This window comes from Corythoichthys intestinalis, chromosome 1 (genome assembly GCF_030265065.1).
Source record: "Corythoichthys intestinalis isolate RoL2023-P3 chromosome 1, ASM3026506v1, whole genome shotgun sequence".
Lineage (NCBI taxonomy): Eukaryota > Metazoa > Chordata > Actinopteri > Syngnathiformes > Syngnathidae > Corythoichthys > Corythoichthys intestinalis.
Window position 1 is genome coordinate 67,960,424 of NC_080395.1, and position 27,147 is coordinate 67,987,570.

The following is a 27,147-nucleotide window of genomic DNA, read 5'->3' on the forward strand; positions in this document are numbered from 1 at the left end:
CCTCCTTCACTTTTACTTCTCACAAAGTGAAATTAAGTCGGATTAAAGTGTTTTGGCCCACATGACGCCTGTCGGATAATCCCTTGAAAGTGTCCCATACATTCTTTTACAGGCCAAGTGAAACCAATCTTATTCACCTGCCCCAGTGCCTCCACAGACTGACTAAATTGCTCACACACGCACACTTTAGACACCTCCCAAAAAAAAAAAAAAAAAAAAAAAAAAAAAAAAAAACTAAACCGGTCTTGCCGTTTGCTGCTTGTTTTTTCCCCTTCCACTCTTGTGTAGTTGCTCCATCTCATGCCCAATCTAGCCATGTTTCTCACGCAAAGACAGCTGCAGGGTGTATAAAAGCCTGAGAAACTGACCTTCAGTACAGACTGATCCAGCACAGACAGAATGGGTAAGTGTACTCAGGTCATTTTTTAAATAGTTTTATAGTTTTGTTTTGTTTTTTATATATAAGTAATAATTGTATCATCGGTAAAAATGAAGCTGTATTTTCACTAAAGTTGGAAAAATACTCATTCAACTTATTTTTTGTGTAGTATCTATTGCCGTCTATTATAAATTCAAGGGTACAGGCTCCTAAAATCTGCTTTTTTTTTTTATATTCAATTTACTTCTAGTAAAAGGTTGTTATGGAATTTTGCTATGGCCCCACTGTGTTTCATTCAAATTCAGTCTACTAAATAACTGATATAAGCAGGGGAAAAAAATCCAAAATAATTTGATAAGAATAACTCTATGATCATGCATTTTGTGTGTGTGTGTGTCAAAATATATTATTTAATTAATAATATTAATAATTTAATATTGTCCTTTATTAATGACATTACTCTTCTGCGATAACATTACACCAGAAGTAGGAAATTCAACAGTGGTAAGCAATTTTATTTTTCACCCCCTTTAAAAAAAAAAAAACATTTTGCTGTTTTATGAAGTTTGTTCAGTGTGGTTGAGCAAAATGTGTATACTAGGTTAAAGCTATATATCAAAGAAATTAATTGAAATTGATTATTTCAAAAGGTTTATTTGTAAAATTATACATTTCTCATCAAGTATCCAAAGTCACGTTAGCAAAGCTTGGCTGAAGGATAACGTTCAATAACCTTTATTATTTTTATGTATTATTATTATTTCTTTATTTTTTATGCTCTGTGTTTTTATACGCATGTTTGCACGTGAGGAGAGAGGAAAGCAATTTCATCTATGCTGTATGTTCTACATATATATGCATATTTGACAATAAAGCTGAACTTGAACTTGAACCTGTGTTTCTACCAAAAAGTTCTATTTTGGTTTCATCAGACCATAACACATTCTCCCAGTCCTCTTCTGGATCATCCAAATGCTCTCTAGCGAACAGCAGACGGGCCTGGACGTGTACTTTTTTCAGCAGGGGGACACATCTGGCAGTGCAGGATTTGAGTCCCTGGCGGCGCATTGTGTTATTGATAGTAGCCTTTGTTACTATGGTCACAGTTCTCTGTAGGTCATTCACTCCCGTGTGGTTCTGGGATTTTTGCTCACCGTTCTTCTTATCATTTTGACGCCACGGGGTGAGATCTTGCATGGAGCCCCAGATCAAGGGAGATTATCAGTATGTCTTCCATTTTCTAATAATTGCTCCCACAGTTGATTTCTTTACACCAAGCGTTTTACCTATTGCAGATTCAGTCTTCCCAGCCTGGTGCAGGTCAACAATTTTGTCTCTGGTGTCTTTCGACAGCTCTTAGGTCTTGGCCATAGTGGAGTTTGGAGTGTGATTGACTGAGGTTGTGGACAGGTGTATTTTACACCGATAATGAGTTAAAACAGGTGCCATTAATACAGGTAACGAGTGGAGCCTCGTTAGAAGAAGTTAGACCTCTTTGACAGCCAGAAATCTTTACAGATCAAACAATGTGATTTTCTGTTTTTTTCCCACGTTCTGTCTCTCATGGTTGAGGTTTAACCATGTTGACAATTACAGGCCTCTCTAATCTTTTCAAGTAGAACTTGCACAATTGGTGGTTGACTAAATACTTATTTGCCCCACTTTATATCGAGTACAACATAATATTTAATCAGACACTGGTTTAAATAAAAAAGAAATATGTGAACGTAAAGTAAATAAATTGAGGGTCATTCAGGGGCCCCTATGGTCCTGATGCTCGGGACAACATACCCGGTTGCCCCCACCTGTCGACGGGCTTGTACATGAGCATTTGATTATTTATGTATTGATCATAATAGATCTCTGGGAACACGTCACAGGCAGCACAGTACCGTAGTATTCTGTGCAAAGCGTCAGTCAGTTTCAACACACGCTAATTGGTCCCGTGAAAAATAATGAACGGAGTTGGTGGTTCATCCCCTCTTGCCATCCCTGAGGCTGGTTGATGGGTGGATCCCGGAGGGTGGGGGGGACGATGGCTCCCTTGCTGGGCTGCGGGAGGGCCTGCTATGACGCTGAAAATGTAAAGCGCTACACAAACTACATAGGAAACATGGTCACTATTAAATCTGTTTGTGTGTGTTACAGCTGATAAAAAAGTATTGATTGTGTACGCGCACCAAAGCGCTGGTTCCTTCAACGCAGCAGTGCGGGACGTGGCCATTAAGGAGCTATCAGAACAAGGCTACCAGGTTATCGTGTCAGACCTTTATGCTATGAACTTCAAAGCCAACGCCACAAGGGATGACATAATTGGTGAATTGTCTTTTTTATTCATAATTAGTAAATACAAATTACCATTCTACAAAAATAACTGATTGATTGCACATTAACATGTCAATATTTTAATTGCAGCCAATAAAAATCAAAACTCTTATTGTGTTGTCCAGGTGATTTAAAGAACCCAGACCTTTTCCAGTATGGAGAGGAGACAATGCATGCTTGGAATGACGGTCGCCTCAGTGACGACATTATGGCCGAACAGCGCAAAGTGGAAGAGGCTGAACTTGTTATTTTCCAGGTCAGGGGGCACTTGTGATAGCGTGTGCGTGTGTTAACACAAAAGGTAAAATATTTCATCGACAGACTAGGTGTAAAGTTACTCTAAAACACAGTAATCAAGGAGGATCTGTGGCTGGTTCACCTTTATATTCTCACTCAAGACAATTTAGGCAAAATTCCTTTGACATTAGCATACCCCACAGTAGGAAGGACGGAGCATGTGCTCATTTGCATGAGATGGACGGAACAGACTTATTTCGGCAATACTCAAAAAAGAAGTGAAATGTGTGTTACATTTTTGGGGGCATTTTCGACAAAAGCATACAATACATGAGATCAGGGGTCAGTGAGCCAACCAGAAATCTTAAACGTGGAGCCGGTCGGCTCGCTTGTCATAAATGAGCTTTGATGAGCTAATGGTGAATTTACACATTGATCTTGAACACCTCAAATGTACGTCGCAATAATGTTTCAATCCGGTGCCCAGTGGAAGTCTTCCCATTGCAGATTGCACGGAGATGGGCTTTACAGAGCTCGCAAGTCTCCGCTCAGCCAGCAGCAGTGCTAGCCCCTCCTAACTTAATGCCTAGCGAACTGGAGTATATAAAAAAATGCGTAGGGGAAAATTAAACAATCGTGAACTGCATTGTACCCCACTTCTCACAGGCGGTATCGTTTTCACTTTCATGACTTTTTTGGCCTACGCCACTTCTAGAGACTCACGAAACAGCTGCCCTGAGAGGCTCCACCTGTCTCGGCCACTGTTATGCACACGATCCCCTGGTTATAGTTTTGTCTTCCAGGAAATATACACAGCGCCACATCATGTTTTTATTTGTTATTTTCATAGTGGTGAGTGCTAATTTTTCACATGAAAATATTTATTTTAATGTCTCTCTGCAGTTTCCGATGTACTGGTTCAGTGTACCGGCGATCATGAAGGGATGGATGGACAGAGTGCTGACTCAGGGGTTTGCTTTTTCCCTGAAAAATATGTACGATAACGGTATTTTCAAGGTCTGTATCAGAAGAACTGCTTCATTTTTGTATACAGAATTTTGATAATGACAACAAAATGAAAGCGAAAGTTAAAGGTTGCCAAAACCTGAGATGACAGCGGGTTGCGACGTTAAAGCATAATTAGTTGTTTTACAAAGCCTAATCAGGTGAATTTTGAAACAGTATTAAACAACTAAAAATAGAACACAATATTTGTGAGGTTTTTTTCAAGCTATATTCAATTGAATGCGCTACATATATTATTTTGTTGTTTGTTTGTTTTTTTCAAAAAGAAGTCCCAATTTCAAATGAATGGCTCCAACACATTAAAGAAACACTGAATAACTTTTCAACCTTCATTAAACATATTCGTAACTCATTGACATCATCATTATTGACGGGTCAGCTCCGCCATGCATTGCGCAACTCCTTCAAGCAGGGGGCCACCCACATCAAGAGGAGTTATTCACAAACACATACACGCAGTGAGCTAACGTTGGATTGAAGCTCAAATAGTACGAAAGCTGTACCACATACACACAGGAAGTATTGTCTCTGGAGTGATTTGTTTGATGATTCAAGGTAATTATTATATTTTTCGTACCATGCACGCATTTCGAAACGTTGTGAAAAAAAAATGGAGAAATTAGCCGCTAAGGCATTGGCACATTTTCAATGCCGCTTTTCCTCACATGTTCGCAATATTTACATAAAAATAAATGCTACCTGCAAGTTTTTTTTTTTGCATTTCACCAAGAATCGAGACTGTTTGACATCCATATGTATAAAGAATCAAGGGATTTAAGCATTTATTCACAAGAATTTCAACGTAAAAAGTTTGTTGTTGTCATAAGGCGGCGCCACAATGAACTTAAAGACGAGTCGCACATTCGACATATTTACGTAAAATAAATGTTACCTGCACGGATTCTTTTGCTTTTAACCAAGAATCGAGACTGTTTTACGTCCATATCTATTAAGAATTCAGGGATTTAAGCATTTATTCACAAGAATTTCATCGTAAAAAGCTCTTTGTTGTGGTAGGGCGGCGCCACAGTGAACTTAAAGACGAGCCGCACATTTGACATATTTACGTAAAATAAATGCTACCTGCACGGATTCTTTTGCTTTTAACCAAGAATCGAGACTGTTTTACGTCCATATCTATTAAGAATTCAGGGATTTAAGCATTTATTCACAGGAATTTCATTGTAAAAAGCTCTTTGTTGTGGTGGGGCGGCGCCACAGTGAACTTAAAGACAAGCCGCACATTTGACATATTTCCGTAAAACAAATGCTACCTGCAGAGATTCTTTTGCTTTTGACCAAGAATAGAGACGGTTGTACGTCCATATCTACAGTGCCTTGCAAAAGTATTCGGCCCCTTTGAATCTTGCAACCTTTCGCCACATTTCAGGCTTCAAACATAAAGATATGAAATTTAATTTTTTTGTCAAGAATCAACAACAAGTGGGACACAATCGTGAAGTGGAACAACATTTATTGGATAATTTAAACTTTTTTAACAAATAAAAAACTGAAAAGTGGGGCGTGCAATATTATTCGGCCCCTTTACTTTCAGTGCAGCAAACTCACTCCAGAAGTTCAGTGAGGATCTCTGAATGATCCAATATTGTCCTAAATGACCGATGATGATAAATAGAATCCACCTGTGTGTAATCAAGTCTCCGTATAAATGCACCTGCTCTGTGATTGTCAGGGAATGCTGGACAGGCAGGTGTGTGTGGACCCAAACGCAGGAAACAAAATGCAAGGCAGGAGGCAGAAGGCAATGAACTCAAAAAACGTTTTAATTATAACTAACAAAAACACAAAGTACAAACAAAACCACTGGGGATCAAAGGGCAAGATTAAAACAAAACTTACTTAAATCAGAGGGACTGGTACACGAGGGCTTGGAACGGACTTGAAGTTTGGCAGAGACGGACATAGACATAGACAATGACGCAGCAAGGAGTGAACAGAAAATGGGAGCATATATACACAAGCAGACAAGGGATAACGAGACAAGGAACAGCTGGGTAACACAGGTGGATGCAGATTGCCGAATACACTGGGAAAACACACACAGGTGAGAGCAATGGGTAATCACAGGACAAGTCACACAAGGAGAAACCAAACACAAAACCTAACAGTACCCCCCCCTCAAGGGACGGATCCCAGACGTCCCGAGGAAACAAAAAGTCAGAGGGTTGCTCGGAGGAGGGAGCAACACCAGCCCGTCACGGCCAGTCAGGCGGGCGTCCAGGACGCCAGACGTGGGCCGATCGCACGGGTCGATCGGGAGGGCGCCCGGGGCGCCAGACATTGGGCGACCGCACAGGCAGATCAGGCGGGCGTCCCCGACGAGGTAGTGCTCGGTTGTCCATACCGCCACGTTTTGGCAGGAAACGGGGAGCAGCATCATCGGGGCGAGGGTCAGGAACAGAGTCGGAGTCGTCGTGCGGACCAGGAACGGAGTCGGAGTCGGAGTCGTCGTGCGGACCAGGAACGGAGTCGGAGTCGGAGTCGTCGTGCGGACCAGGAACGGAGTCGGAGTCGGAGTCGTCGTGCGGACCAGGAACAGAGTCGGAGTCGGAGTCGTCGTGCGGACCAGGAACAGAGTCGGAGTCGGAGTCGTCGTGCGGACCAGGAACAGAGTCGGAGTCGGAGTCGTCGTGCGGACCAGGAACAGAGTCGGAGTCGTCGTGCGGACCAGGAACAGAGTCGGAGTCGGAGTCGTCGTGCGGACCAGGAACAGAGTCGGAGTCGGAGTCGTCGTGCGGACCAGGAACAGAGTCGGAGTCGGAGTCGTCGTGCGGACCAGGAACAGAGTCGGAGTCGGAGTCGTCGTGCGGACCAGGAACAGAGTCGGAGTCGGAGTCGGAGTCGTCGTCGTCGTCTGCTGGCGGGACAGCAGCGGTGTCGTCTGCTGGCGGGACAGCAGCGGTGTCGTCTGCTGGCGGGACAGCAGCGGTGTCGTCTGCTGGCGGGACAGCAGCGGTGTCGTCTGCTGGCGGGACAGCAGCGGTGTCGTCTGCTGGCGGGACAGCAGCGGTGTCGTCTGCTGGCGGGACAGCAGCGGTGTCGTCTGCTGGCGGGACAGCAGCGGTGTCGTCTGCTGGCGGGACAGCAGCGGTGTCGTCTGCTGGCGGGACAGCAGCGGTGTCGTCTGCTGGCGGGACAGCAGCGGTGTCGTCTGCTGGCGGGACAGCAGCGGAGTCGTCTGCTGGCGGGACAGCAGCGGAGTCGTCTGCTGGCGGAGCAGCAGCGGCGTCGCAGGAGGCTGCTGGCGGAGCAGCAGCGGCGTCGCAGGAGGCTGCTGGCGGAACAGCAGCGGCGTCGCAGGAGGCTGCTGGCGGAACAGCAGCGGCGTCGCAGGAGGCTGCTGGCGGAACAGCAGCGGCGTCGCAGGAGGCTGCTGGCGGAACAGCAGCGGCGTCGCAGGAGGCTGCTGGCGGAACAGCAGCGGCGTCGCAGGAGGCTGCTGGCGGAACAGCAGCGGCGTCGCAGGAGGCTGCTGGCGGAACAGCAGCGGCGTCGCAGGAGGCTGCTGGCGGAACAGCAGCGGCGTCGCAGGAGGCTGCTGGCGGAACAGCAGCGGCGTCGCAGGAGGCTGCTGGCGGAACAGCAGCGGCGTCGCAGGAGGCTGCTGGCGGAACAGCAGCGGAGTCGCAGGAGACTGCTGGCGGAACAGCAGCGGAGTCGCAGGAGACTGCTGGCGGAACAGCAGCGGAGTCGCAGGAGACTGCTGGCGGGAGAACAAGACTGCGGGGAGTCGGCGCGGGAGCCACTTGACTGCGGGGAGTCGGCGCGGGAGCCACTTGACTGCGGGGAGTCGGCGCGGGAGCCACTTGACTGCGGGGAGTCGGCGCGGGAGCCACTTGACTGCGGGGAGTCGGCGCGGGAGCCACTTGACTGCGGGGAGTCGGCGCGGGAGCCACTTGACTGCGGGGAGTCGGCGCGGGAGCCACTTGACTGCGGGGAGTCGGCGCGGGAGCCACTTGACTGCGGAGAGTCGGCGCGGGAGCCACTTGACTGCGGAGAGTCGGCGCGGGAGCCACTTGACTGCGGAGAGTCGGCGCGGGAGCTTCGGGAACCCACGACGTCAGCACTGCCGCGCGCCGTCGGCGTTGACGGCCACGCCGAGGCTTTTGCTGAGTGCCTTCAGGTGGCAGGGGCGGCAGAATAGCCCCATTAGGCCGCAGTGAGCCTGGGCGTCCCCGCAGACCACCCCGGGGGGGTCCCCGATAGATGGCCCAACGGGATCCCAGGTAGGAGTCTTTGGCCAAGATTTCAGAACGGGACACCAAGTGCGACGGGTGGAAAGAAAAATTACCAGGGGAAACAGAGGGCGTGAAATCAAAATCCAGGTCGGAGTCAGAATCAGAGTCCAAAAATATATGCCGAGGGAACACAAAATCGGGGGAACGGGCAGAAAGCCGTCGGCGAGCATGCCGGTGCCGGTTGTTTCCCGCTGGGTCCACTAGTGGCTGCGTCATTCTGTCAGGGAATGCTGGACAGGCAGGTGTGTGTGGACCCAAACGCAGGAAACAAAATGCAAGGCAGGAGGCAGAAGGCAATGAACTCAAAAAACGTTTTAATTATAACTAACAAAAACACAAAGTACAAACAAAACCACTGGGGATCAAAGGGCAAGATTAAAACAAAACTTACTTAAATCAGAGGGACTGGTACACGAGGGCTTGGAACGGACTTGAAGTTTGGCAGAGACGGACATAGACATAGACAATGACGCAGCAAGGAGTGAACAGAAAATGGGAGCATATATACACAAGCAGACAAGGGATAACGAGACAAGGAACAGCTGGGTAACACAGGTGGATGCAGATTGCCGAATACACTGGGAAAACACACACAGGTGAGAGCAATGGGTAATCACAGGACAAGTCACACAAGGAGAAACCAAACACAAAACCTAACAGTGATAGTCTCAGGGTTCTGTTTAAAGTGCAGAGAGCATTATGAAAACCAAGGAACACACCAGGGAGGTCCGAGATACTGTTGTGGAGAAGTTTAAAGCCGGATTTGGATACAAAAAGATTTCCCAAGCTTTAAACATCTCAAGAAGTACTGTGCAAGCCATCATATTGAAATGGAAGGAGCATCAGACCACTGCAAATCCACCAAGACCCGGCCGTCCTTCCAAACTTTCTTCTCAAACAAGGAGAAAACTGATCAGAGATGCAGCCAAGAGGCCCATGATCACTCTGGATGAACTGCAGAGATCTACAGCTGAGGTGGGAGAGTCTGTCCATAGGATAACAATCAGTCGTACACTGCACAAATCTGGCCTTTATGGAAGACTGGCAAGAAGAAAGCCATTTCTCAAAGATTTCCATAAAAAGTCTCGTTTAAAGTTTGCCACAAGCCACCTGGGAGACACACCAAACATGTGGAAGAAGGTGCTCTGGTCAGATGAAACCAAAATTGAACTTTTTGGCCACAATGCAAAACGATATGTTTGGCGTAAAAGCAACACAGCTCATCACCCTGAACACACCATCCCCACTGTCAAACATGGTGGTGGCAGCATCATGGTTTGGGCCTGCTTTTCTTCAGCAGGGACAGGGAAGATGGTTAAAATTGACGGGAAGATGGATGCAGCCAAATACAGGAACATTCTGGAAGAAAACCTGTTGGTATCTGCACAAGACCTGAGACTGGGACGGAGATTTATCTTCCAACAGGACAATAATCCAAAACATAAAGCCAAATCTACAATGGAATGGTTAAAAAATAAACGTATCCAGGTGTTAGAATGGCCAAGTCAAAGTCCAGACCTGAATCCAATCGAGAATCTGTGGAAAGAGCTGAAGACTGCTGTTCACAAACACTCTCCATCCAACCTCACTGAGCTCGAGCTGTTTTGCAAGGAAGAATGGGCAAGAATGTCAGTCTCTCGATGTGCAAAACTGATAGAAACATACCCCAAGCGACTTGCAGCTGTAATTGGAGCAAAAGGTGGCGCTACAAAGTATTAACGCAAGGGGGCCGAATAATATTGCACGCCCCACTTTTCAGTTTTTTATTTGTTAAAAAAGTTTAAATTATCCAATAAATTTTGTTCCACTTCACGATTGTGTCCCACTTGTTGTTGATTCTTGACAAAAAATTAAAATTTTATATCTTTATGTTTGAAGCCTGAAATGTAGCGAAAGGTTGCAAGGTTCAAGGGGGCCGAATACTTTTGCAAGGCACTGTATAAAGAGTTCAGAGATTTAAGCATTTATTCACAAGAATTTTCAACGAAAAAGCTCTTTGCCTGTGATTCCACTTGGTCAGCTTTGACGGCCTCGCCAACAATGCAGGCCCGCTATTTATCGGCCCCGTGTCAAATTAATTACATTATGAAGTCTATGTGTTAACTTTTGTGCTTGAACACCCTTACAAGTAGTTGAATGACACCTCTGTCACGCCCTACTGGGGCTGACAGTATTACTTTCACTAGCAGTAAGCAACTTCAAGGAGAGTGGTAGGTACCCCGCCACTCACAAAAAAAAAAAAAAAAAAGACAAATGTGCTGCCTGCTTTACGGCATATGTCAATTCTCCCTTTCCCCATTTGTTATATTGCCGTATGATACAATTAGGCTAGGTTCATACCGCAGGTCTTAATGCATAAATCCACATTTTTTCCGACTCGAGTCAGGCAGTAACTTGACGGTCTGAACGGGACAGGTTGCATAAAAATGGAAATCCGATCCAGTTCACTTTTGTATGTGGTTAAAGTCCGATCAGGCCCACATTTTTCCAGAATATGGCTGCGGTCTGAACTGTCAAGTCCCCCAAATTGGAATTCATGCAGTAATTACGTCAGCAAGAGCGCGAGAGACAGAGCGCTACGTTAGCAATGGAGCTGTGCATTAGCGTTAGCGCCGAGCTTGTACGTGGCTTTTGGGGACAAGGCGAGCATGACTACAGTAATAAAAAAAATTTGTTTAAATGGGGTGGGGGGTGGATCCGGGCTCCAATTGAGCAATATTTTAAGATTGCTTGCACAGCCAAGAGTCGGGGCAAACTGTCCATATACTGTTTGTGTGCACAAGCCCTTCGATGGGGGGGGGGGGGGGGGGGGGGGTTGGGGGGGGGGCAACCGGGTTAGTTGTCCTGGGCCTCAGGACCGTAAGGGCCCCTGAATGACCCTTTATTTTACTTTACATTCACATATTTCTTTTTTATTTAAATCATTGTCTGATTAAATATTACGTTCTACTCGATAAATACTGAAAAACTTTGACATATTAAATATTTCAAATATATATTTTTTCCTTTTTTTGCACAACGCCCCCCCCCCCCCTTCCCCACAGACCCCCTCTGTCTTAGCAGAGAATTTTTTGACCCCGCTCTGGCGCACTCAAGGCTACACTACGTGCGTGCTCTGAAGCGGGAAATTCTGTCATTGTCATAAACTCTAAACATGGCGGGTCGTCATAAATCGAGTGCGCAGTAAAACAAAAGAAAAAGAGATGAAGATCATAAAAGTGAATGAGAAAAAAATGAAGTTTTTAAAAGGGGAACAAGAAGCCAGAGAATTATGGCAAGAATTGGCTCTGGACGGTGATGTCGGCAAGCGAATAACGGCTGCTAACACTGAACATTTACATTTGCGATTACCGTGGCCAAAGCCCGATTTGAGTCTGTCACCGGCCGCTTGTAGCCTATTGAGCTGCGGTATGACAAGACATGCTGCTCGCGTTTAGCCGGGGAGAGAGAAGGTGATGGGAGCTCAGGGATATATGTTAGTCGGTGGGGAGTAGGTGCGCGATGCTGAATAGACTAGGGTCTGTCTACACATTTTCTTGTCTTTGCCAGTGACTGTAGCTGGAGGAGAGTGAGCCTTCAGTAAAATGAAAATAATAAAAAAAACTACCTATGCTCCACCATATCACATGGCAGGCTTAACAACCTAGCGATGCTCGCCATTGAGCATGAGCTTGCTCAAAAACTGGATTTCACTGATGTTATAAATGACTTTGCTGTCAAAAAATCTAGGCGCATTATTGTTTGAGGGCTTGATAACCCCAGGGATGTGGAGGGGGCAGGCACAGGATGTTTCGTTATGCTGTTTTGTTGCTTAGCAGGCAGGCATAGCACTCTCAGTTGTTTTGTATTGTAGCCTAAGATGGAAATTTGGAGTGTTTGTTTATATTGTGTCACATCACATTACGGTCTGTTAAATGTAACTGTCCATGTCAAATAATTGGAAAATTTACACTGTCATTGCTTGCAAAGCGTGAAAAGTACTGCTTATGTTGTCGTGACAAGCCGGTGGCAGGGGTGGGGCTGGGGTGGGTGGGGGGGCGCTATAATGGTCTCTTGTCCCCAGGCCCATGCAAGTCTGTTGACAGCCCTGTATGTGCGTCATGCACGCATGCTATCAATCCATATAAACTTTGAATATAAGACTAAACGGAGATTATTTAAGTTTGTTATTTGTGTCCTCTTTTTGGAAGTCAAAATATGATCACCCTAGAATGACGTTGAGCCAGCATTTGTTTCGATGCTCTTGCGCATGCGGGTCAGTTTGCACAGCGTATCTCGGACAGAAAATTAGTGCGCATGTGTGATACTTGGACGGGCTCAGTGGACAAAGGCAGTCTGATCGGGCACGCCAAAAAAACAGATATGACAAAAAATTGTGCTGCATTAAGACCTGTGGTATGAACCTAGTCTTAGATTCTTTACGTCATTACTAGTCATCCATCGCATAGCCACTAGAAACACAAATGTAGTTCAGTCTGACTGCAGGTGAATGGGAGATCAGAACTTTATGACACTTTCGCCGGTCCACATGGGAAATGCGTTCTGCGGTTAGGCAAAACACTATCAGTTGTCCACTGCCGAAACTTAATTGTTGCTTTAAAAATAATAATAATCTGTATGAGCAAATAGTTAACTATAACCTACTTGGCCATATTAGGCCTAAAAACAGACAAAAGTCCCCAAATTCGTATTGAAAATAGATACAGCCAACTATTTATTACAATAAAAACCACAAACATGTTTAACGAACTGTTTTGGAATTTGAAAAACTGAAGAAAATGTGCAAAACCTGAATGCCAAGGAAAATTGATATATCCATCTAAGTGAAATGGGTTTGCTAAACATTTAGCCGCCTCTGATCATTTCACCTCTTATCATCAGTAAAACGTAAACCTATGTATGGGTGGTTCTCATGAAAGCTTTGCATTACGGTCATGAAGGACATTTACTAAAGCTAGCTTAAAATAGCAGATTCCCATTATGACACTGTAATTTTTTTTTTTTTTTAACAACAGATGAGCTCCGTAATTTTTTATTTAAAGTTAAATATTATGGCAATGATCACCTGTGGTTTGGAAGTAAATATTTACTTACTTACGTTACTCAGCCTCTAATTACCTTATCTAACTTTTGCGTTTTAAAATTTGATATTCATGTCAGAAAAGTCACCATGTACCAGAGGTGGGTAGAGTAGCCAAAAATTTTACTCAAGTAAGAGTAGCATTACTTGAAAATAATATTACTCAAGTAAAAGTAGTCATCACAAAAATGTACTCAAGTACAAGTAAAAAAGTATCAACTGAAAAGAATACTCAAGTAATGAGTAACATTGTGAGTAACTGCTTACTTTTGTTTGATTTGTTTTTTCTTTCATCACAAACTTATCTATATGAACTGTTGATATAACGATACTGTACAATAACCCATTACATAACCACTTTAAGCCAAAGAAAAAAATAAAAAATAATAAACAAACAAAAAAAAGACAGATATGAAGCATTATTCGTTCAAAGAGCATGAGTGCCCTGCCCTCTAGTGGAGAAAATAGTTCCTAGTTTGAATAGTGAAAACTGTAGTTCCTTCATGGTTACTATAATGAAATTAAAAAGATCATATCTCCGGTTTTCCAAGGTCAATCGGTGCCAAATAAAAACTGGGAGAGAGGTTTAAATCCACACTTTCGAGTCATGTTGAGGGCAGTACTCTATGTCAAATACTTTTTTACTACTAATTTTTTACGGTGCTTTAAAGACACGACGTGATTGAAGAGGCTGGAGTGATCATAGAACGGCAAGCTTGGGTTTGATTGGTGTAATGGAGTCATGTGATTATTGTTGTGACATCTCATTGGTGAAATTAGTAGCGCTACTCTTGGCAATGGCAAAAGAATAATAAATCTAATATGTAGAATAAAGAGTAGTAGCGGAGTAAGAGTTGTATTTTTTTTTTTTTTTTTACCAATCTACTCAAGTAAAAGTAGAAAGTATGGTTTAGTAAAACTACTCTTAGAAGTACATTTTTCTCAAAAAGGTACTGTAACGTAGTGTATGTAACGCCTTCCTACCCACCTCTGCCATGTACAACGTTAAAGACTGATTCGACAGTGTTTACCAAATTCTGTAGAATGACTAATATATGGGCATTAATGCAATGCACTGCAATGCTACATTTGGAAGCCTTCTTTTTTAAGGTGCTTCAAAGACACAGCATCATCAACAATTAGTGTCTTCACTTTCCAAAAATTTATTGAGTGTTGTCAAAAGCAGTGTTGTCAAAAGCAAAGTTAATGTAACACAGAGGTAAACAGGTGCCTGTTGCAGCTTGTTTGGAATGTGCTGCAAAGATCAAATTCAGTATAAGTTATTTTTAGCTTTGTTGACAAAAAAACAACCAGTTTTTTTTTTTTTTTTTTTTTTAATCAGTTTGAATTTTTTAAGGTAAAAGGTAAAAAAATTTTGGTTAATACCCCAGAGGGGAAACAACAGTCCGTCAGCAATACAATCGCACAAGTACATACTCAGTTTAGGTCAGGAAAAAGCCACTGACAATATCAATAAAAGATAATTTACCGTCAGATAACAACCGTCACCCTTTATTTTTTTTTGTATATGAAAAGTGATTTTTTAAAAAGTATTATTATAATTATAATATTCTAAATTTTACTCAAAATTGAATCAATTAGGTATTCGAGTGGTGTAAGCACATGAAAAACGATAACTATCAACAATGTATTTTTAATGCAAAAAATACTATAATAAAATAAACACCTGTCATGCTAAATTTAAAAGTGTGTAATTTAACCCTTAAGTCTTTTTTTGTTTGTGTGTGTGTTTTTGGCCGTTTTGTTTTTTGTTTGTTTGTTTTTAAAATTATTTTTTAAAATGTGTAAACAAACTCTGAGGTAATCTTTTTTTTTTTTTTTTTTTTTTTTAAACAATTCAGGTTCATTCAAAGACCCTTCAGCAATAACAGTTTCACAAATGATCACTTCAAATATAATGTGGAAATCCAAACAAAATTGACAAAACCCATAAATATAATGCAAATAGTGAAAATAAAGTACACAGTGAAGAACAGGAAAACAAATTTTCATCATTTTGAACATGCTTTTTACCCGCGCTGCTCTCAAGCCTCTTATCTCTCACACTCTTATGTTGTCTTCCGTTTTCCTCAAGGCAAACGAAAGTACCTCCTTGACCAATGAGATGAGTGGGATTGTCATTGTTCTTTCAGCTCATTGGTCAGAAAGCAGGCGAGGCGGGGGAATGTGTTTCCCTTCATATTCTTGAAAAGAATCATACTAGTATTTGTTCGATCTACAAATAAGACACTATTTTCAATTTTCATGATAATGCGGCTGGGCAAAGCCTGTCCGCTGTAAACTTAATACGGGACGCGTACTTTTTTTTCTGTATACGGGAGGTTTTTCAAGGGATGGTTGACAACCCTAGCTATTAACTAGCAAAGGAAAGTAAACCTCAGGGTTGCAAAGACCATCATCACCTACAGTAAATAATACTTTAGAATATGTATCTCTTTAAAAAAAAAAAAAATATATATATATATATATATATATATATATTTTTTTTTTTTTTTTTATTATGAGAAGCATACAGTAGTAGCATCTGCCATCAATTTTGTTAGCGATCAATAGTAATACACTCTTCAGCAGATTTCATAACCTGGTAAATTAATATTTCAGCAGATTGAGAAAACTCCTCTTGTCCATGTTTAAAATGAAAGTGAGCTGTTAAATCATTGACACCTGAGTGATCAGGTCCTTTCCATGGAGGAAGTCGGCGTGATGTCACGATGACGTCACCTCGCTTAGCAACGCCTCGCCATTTTGTGAAGGGGGTACGGTACGCACAGCTAAACATTCAATAGACAGATGTCTGAAATTCATATATTTCAGGTGTGTTTTGCGTCTTTTTTCCTAAAAACGTCTTAAACGTGGCTTACTATTATCACGAGTCACTGCCGACAGACGCGAGGAGGCGATGCAATTTAAAATTGGCGTTTATTGGCGTACAAAGCTGCCGATACAAATTCGCAGCTGATAGCTGGATAAACAAAGGAATGACCTGCAGTGGAGTTCGGAAACATCTACAACTACCTCATAAAGTCACCCAGTAAGTTGACCTTTATCATTTACGTGGAATATGTACTGTGTGGAACTGAGAAAATTGGTAGTATATACGAAGTGATTATTTCTGCCGTTACCGGTAATTCGCCTCCAAGCTTTATTTAGCCGTCAACACGTCACGGCAAAAAAACAATTCCCACCAGGCCAATGATATACCGATTGACTAATCAGAGCAGTTCACGGCAAAAGAAAAAAAACGCTTTGCGAGTTGCCGGTTCAGGTAAAAATAACCACTGCCTAGTCTATTGAATCGTAGCAGCTAATTGGGGCAAAAAATAATCGATTAAACTCACTAGTAATAAAATGTCGGCTGCAAACGTAAATGTGCTTGGATTTAGGTTCCCACAGGCGAAAATAGTCCACGGAACCGTTTTCTTTTACTGTTCCTCGATTAATTGCGCTCAGCCAATTGTTTCTCCTTTTTTTCTCACGTGGAAGAATGAAGAACTTCAAATGCGGCTCCGAACTCTTCCTAGTGTGACAACCCACAACACAGCGACTTTTAGCCATCCCGACGGAAAAAAGACGGCAAATAAGACGAAAGTTCAATGCGTTTCTATTATAAGTGACTGGTCTTTTACCCCATTGTCAATATGGCGACGCTTTGTTGTGGCTGGTGACGTCATTAAATGCCCGGATGTCCGACTGCCTCTATTAGCACAACTGCTAATATCTGATGTCATGTTTCCTCTAAGAACAAGAAAGCAATGCTGTCCTTTACAACTGCAGCTACAGAATCAATGTTTCGTCCCAATGGCATCAATGGCGACATTAACATTGCATTATGGCCTCTACAGGTAAGGATGATTTCTCAGGAGAGCTACTTACATCTCAACATAACAAATATGCTCTATACGAGAACTTGGACTCATATTCAAACATTAAAAATAGCTGACATTAACCAGGACCTTAACCAGCGTTTGAGTTTTAATAACATACTTTAACGAATCGTGTTATAATGTAGCGCGTGACTTACGGGAGTAAGGGAGGTGCGGAAGAGCGAGAGACGTGCCTTCCTGTTGTTGTTGTGGGATGTGTGCATCGGCTGCTACAGAAAGCAGTTGTGTGTTGTTCCACGAGTTTCCAAAATAAAGAATTGCAACCTAACTAAGCGGGTGACTCTTAGTCAACGTTACAATACCTTAACCTTTCTTTCCAAACACCGGCACCAACACGGCACTTAGCTGACTCCTCAAGCTCACTCCTGAGCGTGTGTCGTCGTCTTTGTCGCGCAGCGGACCGGCTTTTCGAAACCCGTTGGTGATGGTGGATTTTTTATACACTGCCCCACACTGTCAGACTTGTGCAAAAGTTGCTCTTTGCGTGCGGCCAGTTTTGGTAAACGATCTCTTGCCACTGGTCATCCAAGCCTTCAATTCAACTCAGCACGTCATATCCATTTCTTCTAACATTTTCCATGATGCGGGTCTGCTAGTTTTCGAATGCACAAAGTTGAGGGTCTGCTACTTTTATTCGTGGACAAAGCACAGAGTTAAAATACGGGTAAGATTGCAAACTAGTGTCTTCCTCGACACATATATTCCACGTGTCTTTCGCTTACATTTTACCCTCGAGCGCTCTTGGTGGTCGTTAGAAAAATTGATAAATTGGCCGCATCATTGCATACGCCGCAGGATTCAAAATGAGGGGAAAAAGTAGTGGCTTGTAGTCCGGAAATTACGGTAACTTCAACCAGATGCTTCCTTTAGCTGCAGATCAGTCTGGCACATCGATCAAGACTAATCCTCTCTCCAAAACTGCTGTAGTTCAGTCAGATTCCTGGGATGTCTGGCATGAATCATAACTTTTAGGCCATGCCACAGCATCTCAATGGGGTTCAAGTCTAAACTTTGGCTTGGCCACTCCAGAATGTGTATTTTGTTCTTCTGAAACTATTCTGAAGTTGATTTACTTCTGTGTTTTGGATCATTGTCTTGTTGCAGCATCCATCCTCTTTTTAGATTCAACTGTCTGACAGATGGCCTCAGGATTTTTCTGCAAAACATCCTTGTAAACTTTTAAATTCATTCGTCCATTAATGGTTGCAAGTTGTCTAGGCCCTGAGGCAGCAAAACAGCCCCAAATCATGTTGCTCTCTCCACCATGCTTCACCGTGGGGATGAGGTGTTGATGTCGGTGAGCTGTTCCATTTTTCCTCCACACATGACATTTTGTGTTACTCCCAAACAATTCAACTTTGGTTTCATCAGTCCACAAAGTATTTTGCCAAAACATCAGTGGAAGGTCCAAGTGCCCTATGTGAACAATAAACGGCCAAGAAGAATTTTTTAGACAGCAGAGGCTTCCTCCATGGAGTCCTCCCGTGAACACCATTCTTGGCCATAGTTTTACATATAGTTGATGTGTGCACGTAGATATTGGACTGTGCAGGTAATTTCTGTAAGTCTTTAGCAGACGCTCTATGGTTCTTTTTTTTACCTCTCTGAGTATTCTGCGCTGAACTCTTGGCATCATCTTTGGTGGACGGCCACTCCTTGGGAGAGAAGCAACAGTGCCAAACACTCCATTTGTAGACGACTTCTATGACTGTCGACTGATAATCATCCAGACTTTTGGAGATGGTTTTGTATCCTTTCCCAGCTTTATACAAATCAACATTTCTTGATCAGTTAGCTCTTTTGACCGAGCCATGATGCACATCCAACAATGCTTCTCACCAAGACAGTTCTTACCAGCTGTGTGTTTAATAGTGGGAAGGGCAGCTTTAAACCACTCATCAGTGTCACACCTGATGTAAATTGTTTGGTAAAAATTAGTTTCAATTGCTCTTTAAGTCTCGTTAGGCAGATGGTTCACTTATTTTTGCCCTTTCTGTCATTGTTTGCACGCTATTCTCATCAAAATATGAAAACCTATAAATGTTTGGGTGGTTTTAGTTAAAGCCGATGTTTTTTTCATCTGTGTAGTTTTGACAAAGATCAGATCACATTTGATGGTGTTTTTATGAAGAAATGTGAGAAATTCCAAAAGGTTCGGATACTATTTCATAACACTGTAGGTTTAGGTTTTTGCATTTTTTTAGCCATTGTAAATCTACTTTGTGTCATTTCTTCCTACATTGACGTCACCCTGAATAGTTGATGTTTAGCTACCTATGAGTCTTTCTCTGGGTTGGGGATATGAATCCCCTGAATTGATGTAAAACTTAAAACTGTTTTCAGAACAGAGAAATCCTCCATCGCAAGGGCATATGTTTGGTTCTATAGCTTCCAGCAGAGTTTACTACATTTCTCAAAGTTTAATTAACGTTAACAGTAGAAAACACATACAGGACAGTTCTTTCTAAGCAACTTCCTACTCATGTTTCGCAGGATAGCAAATTCACACAGTTTAATGTTAAGCTAACTCTGATGCAGGTCGGACTTTCATTAGCAAAATTAGTGGCGTGTTCCCCACCTTCACAACATTGACATCTTTTTACATTACTTACAGTGGCTGCTGCTGCTGGCCGGAAAAAAAAACGTCTAATATCCCTCCTCTTCTTACGGGGCGGTAGAGGAGGCATGTATTTCTGCCGTGGTGGTTTGAGTGTGTGGGTAGATGTGGGGGAGGGTGTAGTCATCAGCCAATCAAACGTGCGTCTGAGGGGAAAAAAATGGACCAGCACATTCAGCAAATGAAAAGGGGTAAATATAAGTCTAAACATATTGAAAAAAATTCACTTAATAATAGTAGGGTCAATTCTGTTCTTACAACATATGGGAGGACAATCTAAATTACTTATATAACTAAACTCATTATATATTGCAAATGAGGTTTCTTAAAAGTTGGGACGATTTTAGCATCCTGAAAACTTGGTAGTGTCATGTCCCGACAACCTCTATGCAAACCGACGCCCTTGCCTCATCACTTCCATTCTAAAACGCCAGATTACGCCATCAAAACATAGCTCAAAACTATGTGCTGCTGGGATTTGTTGACTGACTTCTTGGCCGCTGGGGGGAAGCGAGCGTTCACGTGTCCAAAATATCCCATTTTTGGGCCTCACGAACGTAGACTGAAAACACTGCTCACTGTCATGAAACACCCCCCATCCCTAACAGGGAGTAGTGGGGAACAAATAGAAGCTGGTTAATACTATGAATGATTTTACTAAGGGAGTGTCCAGTTGTATTTTAGTCAATGGTCTCCCCATAGTTGTCAAAATACAACCCCGAGAAAAAGTATGGAATCACCTGTCTCGGACGAGCACTCACTCAGACATTTTATTACGTAGAACAAACTCAGATAAAAAGCTTGAAAAAATAATGAATTAGTTCAAAAGTGCAACTCCTTGGCATTCAGAAACAAAAAAGAAAGAAATGAATAAAAAACATTGTGGTGGTCAGTAAATGTTACTTTTATAGAGCAAGTGCAGGGAAATAATTATAGAATCGCTCCATTCTGAAGAAAAAAAAAAAGTAATCACTCCATTTTGAGTAGAAAATACATACACACCCAGTCAATTTCCTTTCCTTCATTGGGCCCCTGCCTCAGATGAGATCTGCTCGTTAGTCAGCAGTTAAAAACAGTGCAGTTATCACACCATGGAGGACTGCTGGACCAAGTGGATTCACAAGAATCATGGCTCCAACAAGAGAGATGTCTCTTGAGACCAAGGAGAGGATTATCAAACTTCTTGAAGAAGATAACGCTACACGTATGGTTGCCAAAGATGTGGGCTGTTCACAGTCAGCTGTATCAAATATTTGGACCAAGTACAAACAGCATGGGAAGGTTGTTAAAGTTAAGCGTACTGGTAGACCGAGGAAGACATCCAAATGTCATGACAAACAACTAAAGGCCATATGTCTTGAAAACAGAAAATGTACAACACGACAAATGAAGAAGAAAGGGGAGGAAATGGAGTCAAGGTATGTGACAGAACTGTGCAAAATCGCCTAAAGGAAATGGGATTTTCATACAAGAAAGCTAAAAGTAAACCATCATTGACACTTAAACAGAAAAGAACAAGACTGCAATGTGGTAAGGAGAGGCAATCATGGACTGTGAATGACTGGATGAAGGTTATTTTCAGTGATGAGTCATGAATCTGCATTGGACAAGGTGATGATGCTGGAACTTTTGTTTGGTGCCGTTCCAGTGAGATTTACAAAGTTGACTGCCTGAAGAAAACATCGAAATTCCCTCAGTCCTTGATGATATGGGGCTGCATGTCAGGCAAAGGCACTGGGGGGATTGCTGTGGTTAAATCTTCAATAAATGCACAAGTTGACATTGAAATTTTAGACAGCCTTCTTATCTCTTCAATTGAAAATATGTCATTTGCCAAGATGCCAATTCATCATGCCACAGAGCTAAAACTGTTAAAGCATTCCTTGGAGAAAGACTCATCCAGTTAATGTTATGGCCTACAAATAACCCAGATCTCAACCCTATTGAAAACCTGTGGTGGAAATTGAAAAAAAAAAAGGTCCACAGAAAGGCTCCGACTGGATGATCTGGCAACTGCAATCAAAGAGAGTTGGCACCAAATTGATGAAGAATACTGTTTGTCACACATCAAGTCCATGCCTCAGAGACTGCAAGCTGTCATAAAAGCCAGAGGTGGTACAACTAAATACTAGAGATGTGTTTTGTTATTTGTTTCTCATGATTCCATATATTTTTTCCTCAGTATAGAGTGATTCTATATTTATTCCCCTGCACTTGCTCTATAAAAGTAACATTTACTGACCACCACGATGTTTTTTATTCATTTCTTTTAGTGTTTCCGAATGCTAAAGAGTTGCACTTTGAACTAATTAATCATTTTTTCAAGCTTTTTATCTGAGTTTGTTCTACATAATAAAATGTCTGAGTCAGTGCTCGTCCGAGACTTGTAATTCCATACTTTTTGCTAGGGGTTGTACCATCACTTTTTGATTTGACTGAGTGACACCCAATCAGCAAAGTAACGAGAAGCATTGACACACTGCCGAAATGTGATGTATTTACTGACTCCTTAAAGGGGAAGTTCAGAGTTTTTGACATTGCGCTTAATCTTCGAGTTGAAGGGGGGTTAATTAGTCGGTCTGAACTTCCTCTTTAAATATTTGATCTGACGCTCAATTGGTGGCTACCTATTCTGTAAAAACGTCAACACTTCTAGCTATGTTTTTTGAAGTATCTACTGTACATGCACACTACTCATGAAAAGACAATCCACACAGGAGCTCTAATTGTCAATTTGCTGCCTCTCGTAAATTCATTTTGTCTGGCTTTGAGCCCAAAAATTTGGATTTGCTGATGGCTTTCCCACACCCCATCAAAAACCACTTCGAGCCACCAACACCAATTCATGCACAGCTCTACTCTATACCAAGTAAATGATGCGCACTGTAAAAAATTTCAGCGTAAAATAACTGTAAAGAGCTGGCAGCAGGGTTGCCATTTATATACTGTTCTTCTACAGTCTTGGTAACGTAAAAATGTTTCACAGTAACAGTCCGTAATCTAGAAAAACTTGATTCCTGTATTAATAGAAAACAGTAAAAGTCCGTCAGCAGGATTGCCATTACCGGATTTATTTTACAGTCTTGGTAATGTAAAAATATTTAATAGTCTGTAATCCAGGAAAAACTGTATATTCCTGTATCACCAGAATTCACAGTAAGGAGCAGGCAAGTGAGGAGCTGCAGTATGCTGCATTTTTAACGATATACTGCGTTTTAACAGTATTATTTGGGAAAATGACTTTACACTCCATGAATGCATATATTTCCGTCTAGTACAGAAAAAAATGCGGATGTCAGGTTCGAAACAGAACAGGTTTTATTTCACCGTGTTGGCAGGCAGTGAAAATGGACAGGAACTAGAGAGATGGTGCAGTCAGGTCGTGTAGGTCAGGCTGAAGATCTGGCGTAATCGGGTCAAGCAGGACAGGCTGGGTCAGAAGTGGTGATCGGTCAAGGACAAACGACAAGCAGGAATGTGCTGAATCGTTGACGAACTGATACAGACTTTGGGAGGCCGTGCCTTTTTTTCTTTTATTTGAGCAATGTGGAAACCTTTCTCCATTAGGTGAAAACCTTCAATAAACAATACAAAAATGTCAACAGTTGAATTTGACTAAACAATTCAACATTAACATTGAATCTCTAGCACTTAACTATTTTAGAACAGTCAATTAACTTTAAATTGCACACAGTCAATAACTAATTTCAAATTAGTGTTTAAATCTCACTTTTTTAAATATTTAAACTTTTATACCATAAAAGGACAAATTCATTAAATTACATTGTTTTAATTAACACACAAAAAGTGAAAGCTAGAATACATTAATTGTCAATGTCAATATTAATCCAGTGTCTTAAATCCCAAATTATCTCTAAAATATATACTACAATTGTCCAAACATTTCCACCGGTGAGTCAAGCCATGTGGTAATTGCCGCTGCTGGCACATTTCATCTTTTAATTCTGCTGCTTACCGGCTGCCTCTCCGGTTATCTTTTGCCAACGTCTCCAGCTGCACAGGACTGCAAGTTTCAATAGCCAAACCAGGGTGCCATCTTCCTTTCCTGCGTTTATAGTTTTGGGTTGCATATGGGTTGATTGGCCAATCTCTTCCAGCTGTGCATCGTTTCCATAGTGCTTGCATGCTGTTGATTTTCCAGTTCACGCCCTGGTTGTCTGCTCAATGCTTTTTTGTTGATGTTTGTCATGGTTTGACTTTACAATGGTTGAAAAATAATTGTCCATGTTGCTCTTCAATATGAAGAAGTAAGAGTTTGTAAAAAAAAAAAAAAAAAAAAAAAATGAAGCAAAAAAGCACCTGTCTAATTTACTCCAAATGTAAACATTGGTCACATGTGTGATGTGGGGACAAAGTTTGTCGCAGCCAGTGATGTTTCCACAGTAATTCACCGCCATACCACTAGATTGGAGTGGCTTTGTCTTTGTATGGTTTTGGGGGACTCTTGTTGAATTCCTTTAATTTTCCACTGGTCATTGACAGCAATGGCAATGGAGATGGAACGTGTGCATTTGCAGCTGCAGCTAATTAATATTAAACAACAAATGTTGTCACTATAAATGTTGAAGCGTAGGCGACACAGAAGTCGTTTGCGAATGTTTGAAAATGTTTCCGGTTCAGCACAACAACAACACCAATGTTCTGAGCGGACCAAACACAGTCCTTCGATGTTCACGTCACGCGCGTTGATGTGATTTGTAGGCAGGACTTTTTAGAGGTGCACATCAGGCTATGGCGTAGGGTCATAATCGGGTCTGCGTTAATGGCGTAGGTCTGCCGTCACCGCTACGCAGAAGCATAAATCAGCCTTCAGGGTGGTGGAATGCTACAATTTTTGGAGCAGGGCCAGTTTAGATCAGAGTGGGGATACAAGAAACATAACATATGAGTAGAATAGAATGGAGGCGACGTCAAATAATATAATAATATAGCGTATAGGCCACCCAAACATCCAGTCTGGTGTTTGCGTCGATGTGATTGTGCTGTAGTCTGAGGCTCAACACCCATACATCATCCGGTACAGCTAACGCTAATGCATATAGCTAACATTTGCAACATCAACATTTAAAACTACTAACAATCAAAACATAAACATGATAAATGTATTAAATAAATATAAATATAAATATAAATAGAGAAATAATTGAAATAAATGTTATCATATTGTAACTCCACTGTTGGATACATATGAGACACTTTTATTTATTTCTCCCCAAAAATTCTCTCAGCTGCATCTTTTGCAAAACAATAGAAAACTGCCCTCTACTGCCACTCCAGAGGAATTAACATCAATATTATATATCGCTATCCAGCATCCTCAGAACTTTAGTTTAATATAAAACATTTTAGGTAATATGAGTAAGACTTAATTAACTTACCGTTTATAAATTGGTACACATAAATCCCAATATAAGTTGAACAACAAGCAATGAAGAGCAGCAAATGTTATTTAAAGTCATCCTCTGAAGAGTCTCCGACATCCAAATTATGGGTAATTAGGTCCTCCAGGATTTGATGGCAAATTATTTGCGGTGTCTAGTTATTTTAATTTAAAGTGGCAAAAAACATAGCCTATATTGCCACAATGCTCCAAATTTCCAGTCAAAACTCAGTTTCCAAAAAATACGGTAGTGTCATGTAATTGAAACATAAACATACCGTTTACAGCATTTGTCTTGTTGCTTTAATGTTGGTAACCCACAATGCATTGCTAACTACCCACTATGCATTGCTAACTACAGTAATAAACTGTTTAACATGAAAACGGTATTTTAGTGTTCAAAATTGGCCGTAAATTTACAGCAATTTTTTACAGTGCAATAAATAATGCGATAAATGTGCACGTCTCATTTACAACTACAGGAGAAGTTTGGTGGAGTCATGACTGAAACAGTTTTTCTGGTATTAGTTTAAGCAAACGGGATAATTTTTGTGATTTTGATATAGTGCAGACAACATTTAAAAATAAGAAATTCCAAAGTTCACGCAGTTTTTCATTCCACGATGTAAGATGAATAAATGAATGAATGTAAATGTTCAGCTCTTTTTATTTTCATGCACCTCAAGGAAGTTGAGAGCATTCATTGATTAAAAATATTCAATATGATATTAAAACTATATATTTTGTGTGTTTGTTTTTCAGAATGGCACTTTGCACTTCTGTGGATTTCAGGTCCTTGCTCCTCAGATTTTCTGGAATCCAGCTCACCGCCCTATTGTAGATCGGACTGCGATGCTAGAAAAGTGGTCTGCCCGACTTAAAGGACTGATAGCTGAAAAGTCTCTGACTTATGCTAAGTGTGAATGGTTTGGTCTCAGCTTTGAACAGGGGTTTTTGCTCCGGCCAGAGGTGCAGGAGGAACATGAGTCCAATGTCTACGGGATCACCACAGGACATCATCTTGGCAAACTACTGCCCCCTGACAACCAGATCAGAGTTCAGGTCACAGACAAATAGAGCGTGGCTTAATTCACATACTTATGGCTGTAACTCCCCAAAAAATGTGCAAATGAATGTGGGAAGCAGAATCACTCGAATCAGTAGAGAAACTATTATTACACTCTTACTACTTGTTCTTAAATGTATTTGATTTAATAAACAATTCATTAAGTTATAGATGAAATTCAATCAGTAGTCTAATGAACTGCTTCAAATTACACACCGACTTTTGACAAAATGCACATTTGAAGGAGCCATATGTAAGAATTGCTTTTCAATAATTCATTAAATGGCCCTAATATTTTAATAGACATTAAAGGAACATGTTTTTTGAAAATAATTCTAACATGGTTTTCAACGGTTAGGCCTAGATTTTCCCATTTTAAAAGCCGATAGCCCATTTTAGATTCTGTGTTTACAACGGATATCCCAATATATTAGTACACCAGTTAGATCAGTGCTTAGTTTTTGTCCAGGTTACCACAGCTCTCTAGGCTACGTAATCTAAGGTTGCTACAACTTTCACAAAGTCAAAATTAACATCTTCCAATAGAGCAAAAAAAACAAAACAAAACAAAAAATCATTCAGAAGCTCAAACTGAAACTGAAGGAAAAAATTGACGACATACTTTAAAATTTTATATATATCTTTAAGTAGAAGCATTGGCTTGACATTAATGGTTATCGGCTAGAAAGAAGAGGAAATTATCGATTATCTGTATCGATTGAAAAATTGTGTTATCGTGCATCACTAGTTGTAAGCTACATATGACTTGTACCTCCCTGCACAGCAGGAATTTTATTTTATTACATACATTGTGGAAACTTCACCAAAATAAAGCCAGTGTTGTGAAAATAA

The 27,147-nt window shown here is 41.6% G+C and overlaps 1 protein-coding gene across 2 annotated transcripts; it reads left to right on the plus strand.

Moving 5' to 3' along the window:
* Positions 1-277: 277 nt before the first annotated feature.
* On the plus strand, positions 278-27,147 carry nqo1 (NAD(P)H dehydrogenase, quinone 1). 2 transcript variants are annotated; one of them, XM_057851182.1, is made up of 6 exons: positions 278-403; positions 2,528-2,695; positions 2,830-2,960; positions 3,845-3,958; positions 17,068-17,169; positions 25,992-27,147. In XM_057851182.1, exons 1-6 carry the CDS (start codon positions 400-402, stop codon positions 26,304-26,306), a joined length of 834 nt encoding a protein of 277 aa, XP_057707165.1. In that variant the 5' UTR covers positions 278-399; the 3' UTR covers positions 26,307-27,147. The 2 variants fall into 2 exon arrangements, with proteins under 2 accessions (XP_057707165.1, XP_057707173.1); XM_057851190.1 differs by lacking the exon at positions 17,068-17,169.

What these genes read in the sequence shown, in the direction of transcription:
- nqo1 (XM_057851182.1), top strand. An exon ending in CTGAACTTGTTATTTTCCAG is followed by an intron (nt 2,961 to 3,844) that starts GTCAGGGGGCAC and finishes GTCTCTCTGCAG; the next exon opens with TTTCCGATGTACTGGTTCAG. An exon ending in ACGATAACGGTATTTTCAAG is followed by an intron (nt 3,959 to 17,067) that starts GTCTGTATCAGA and finishes GTTTCCTCTAAG; the next exon opens with AACAAGAAAGCAATGCTGTC.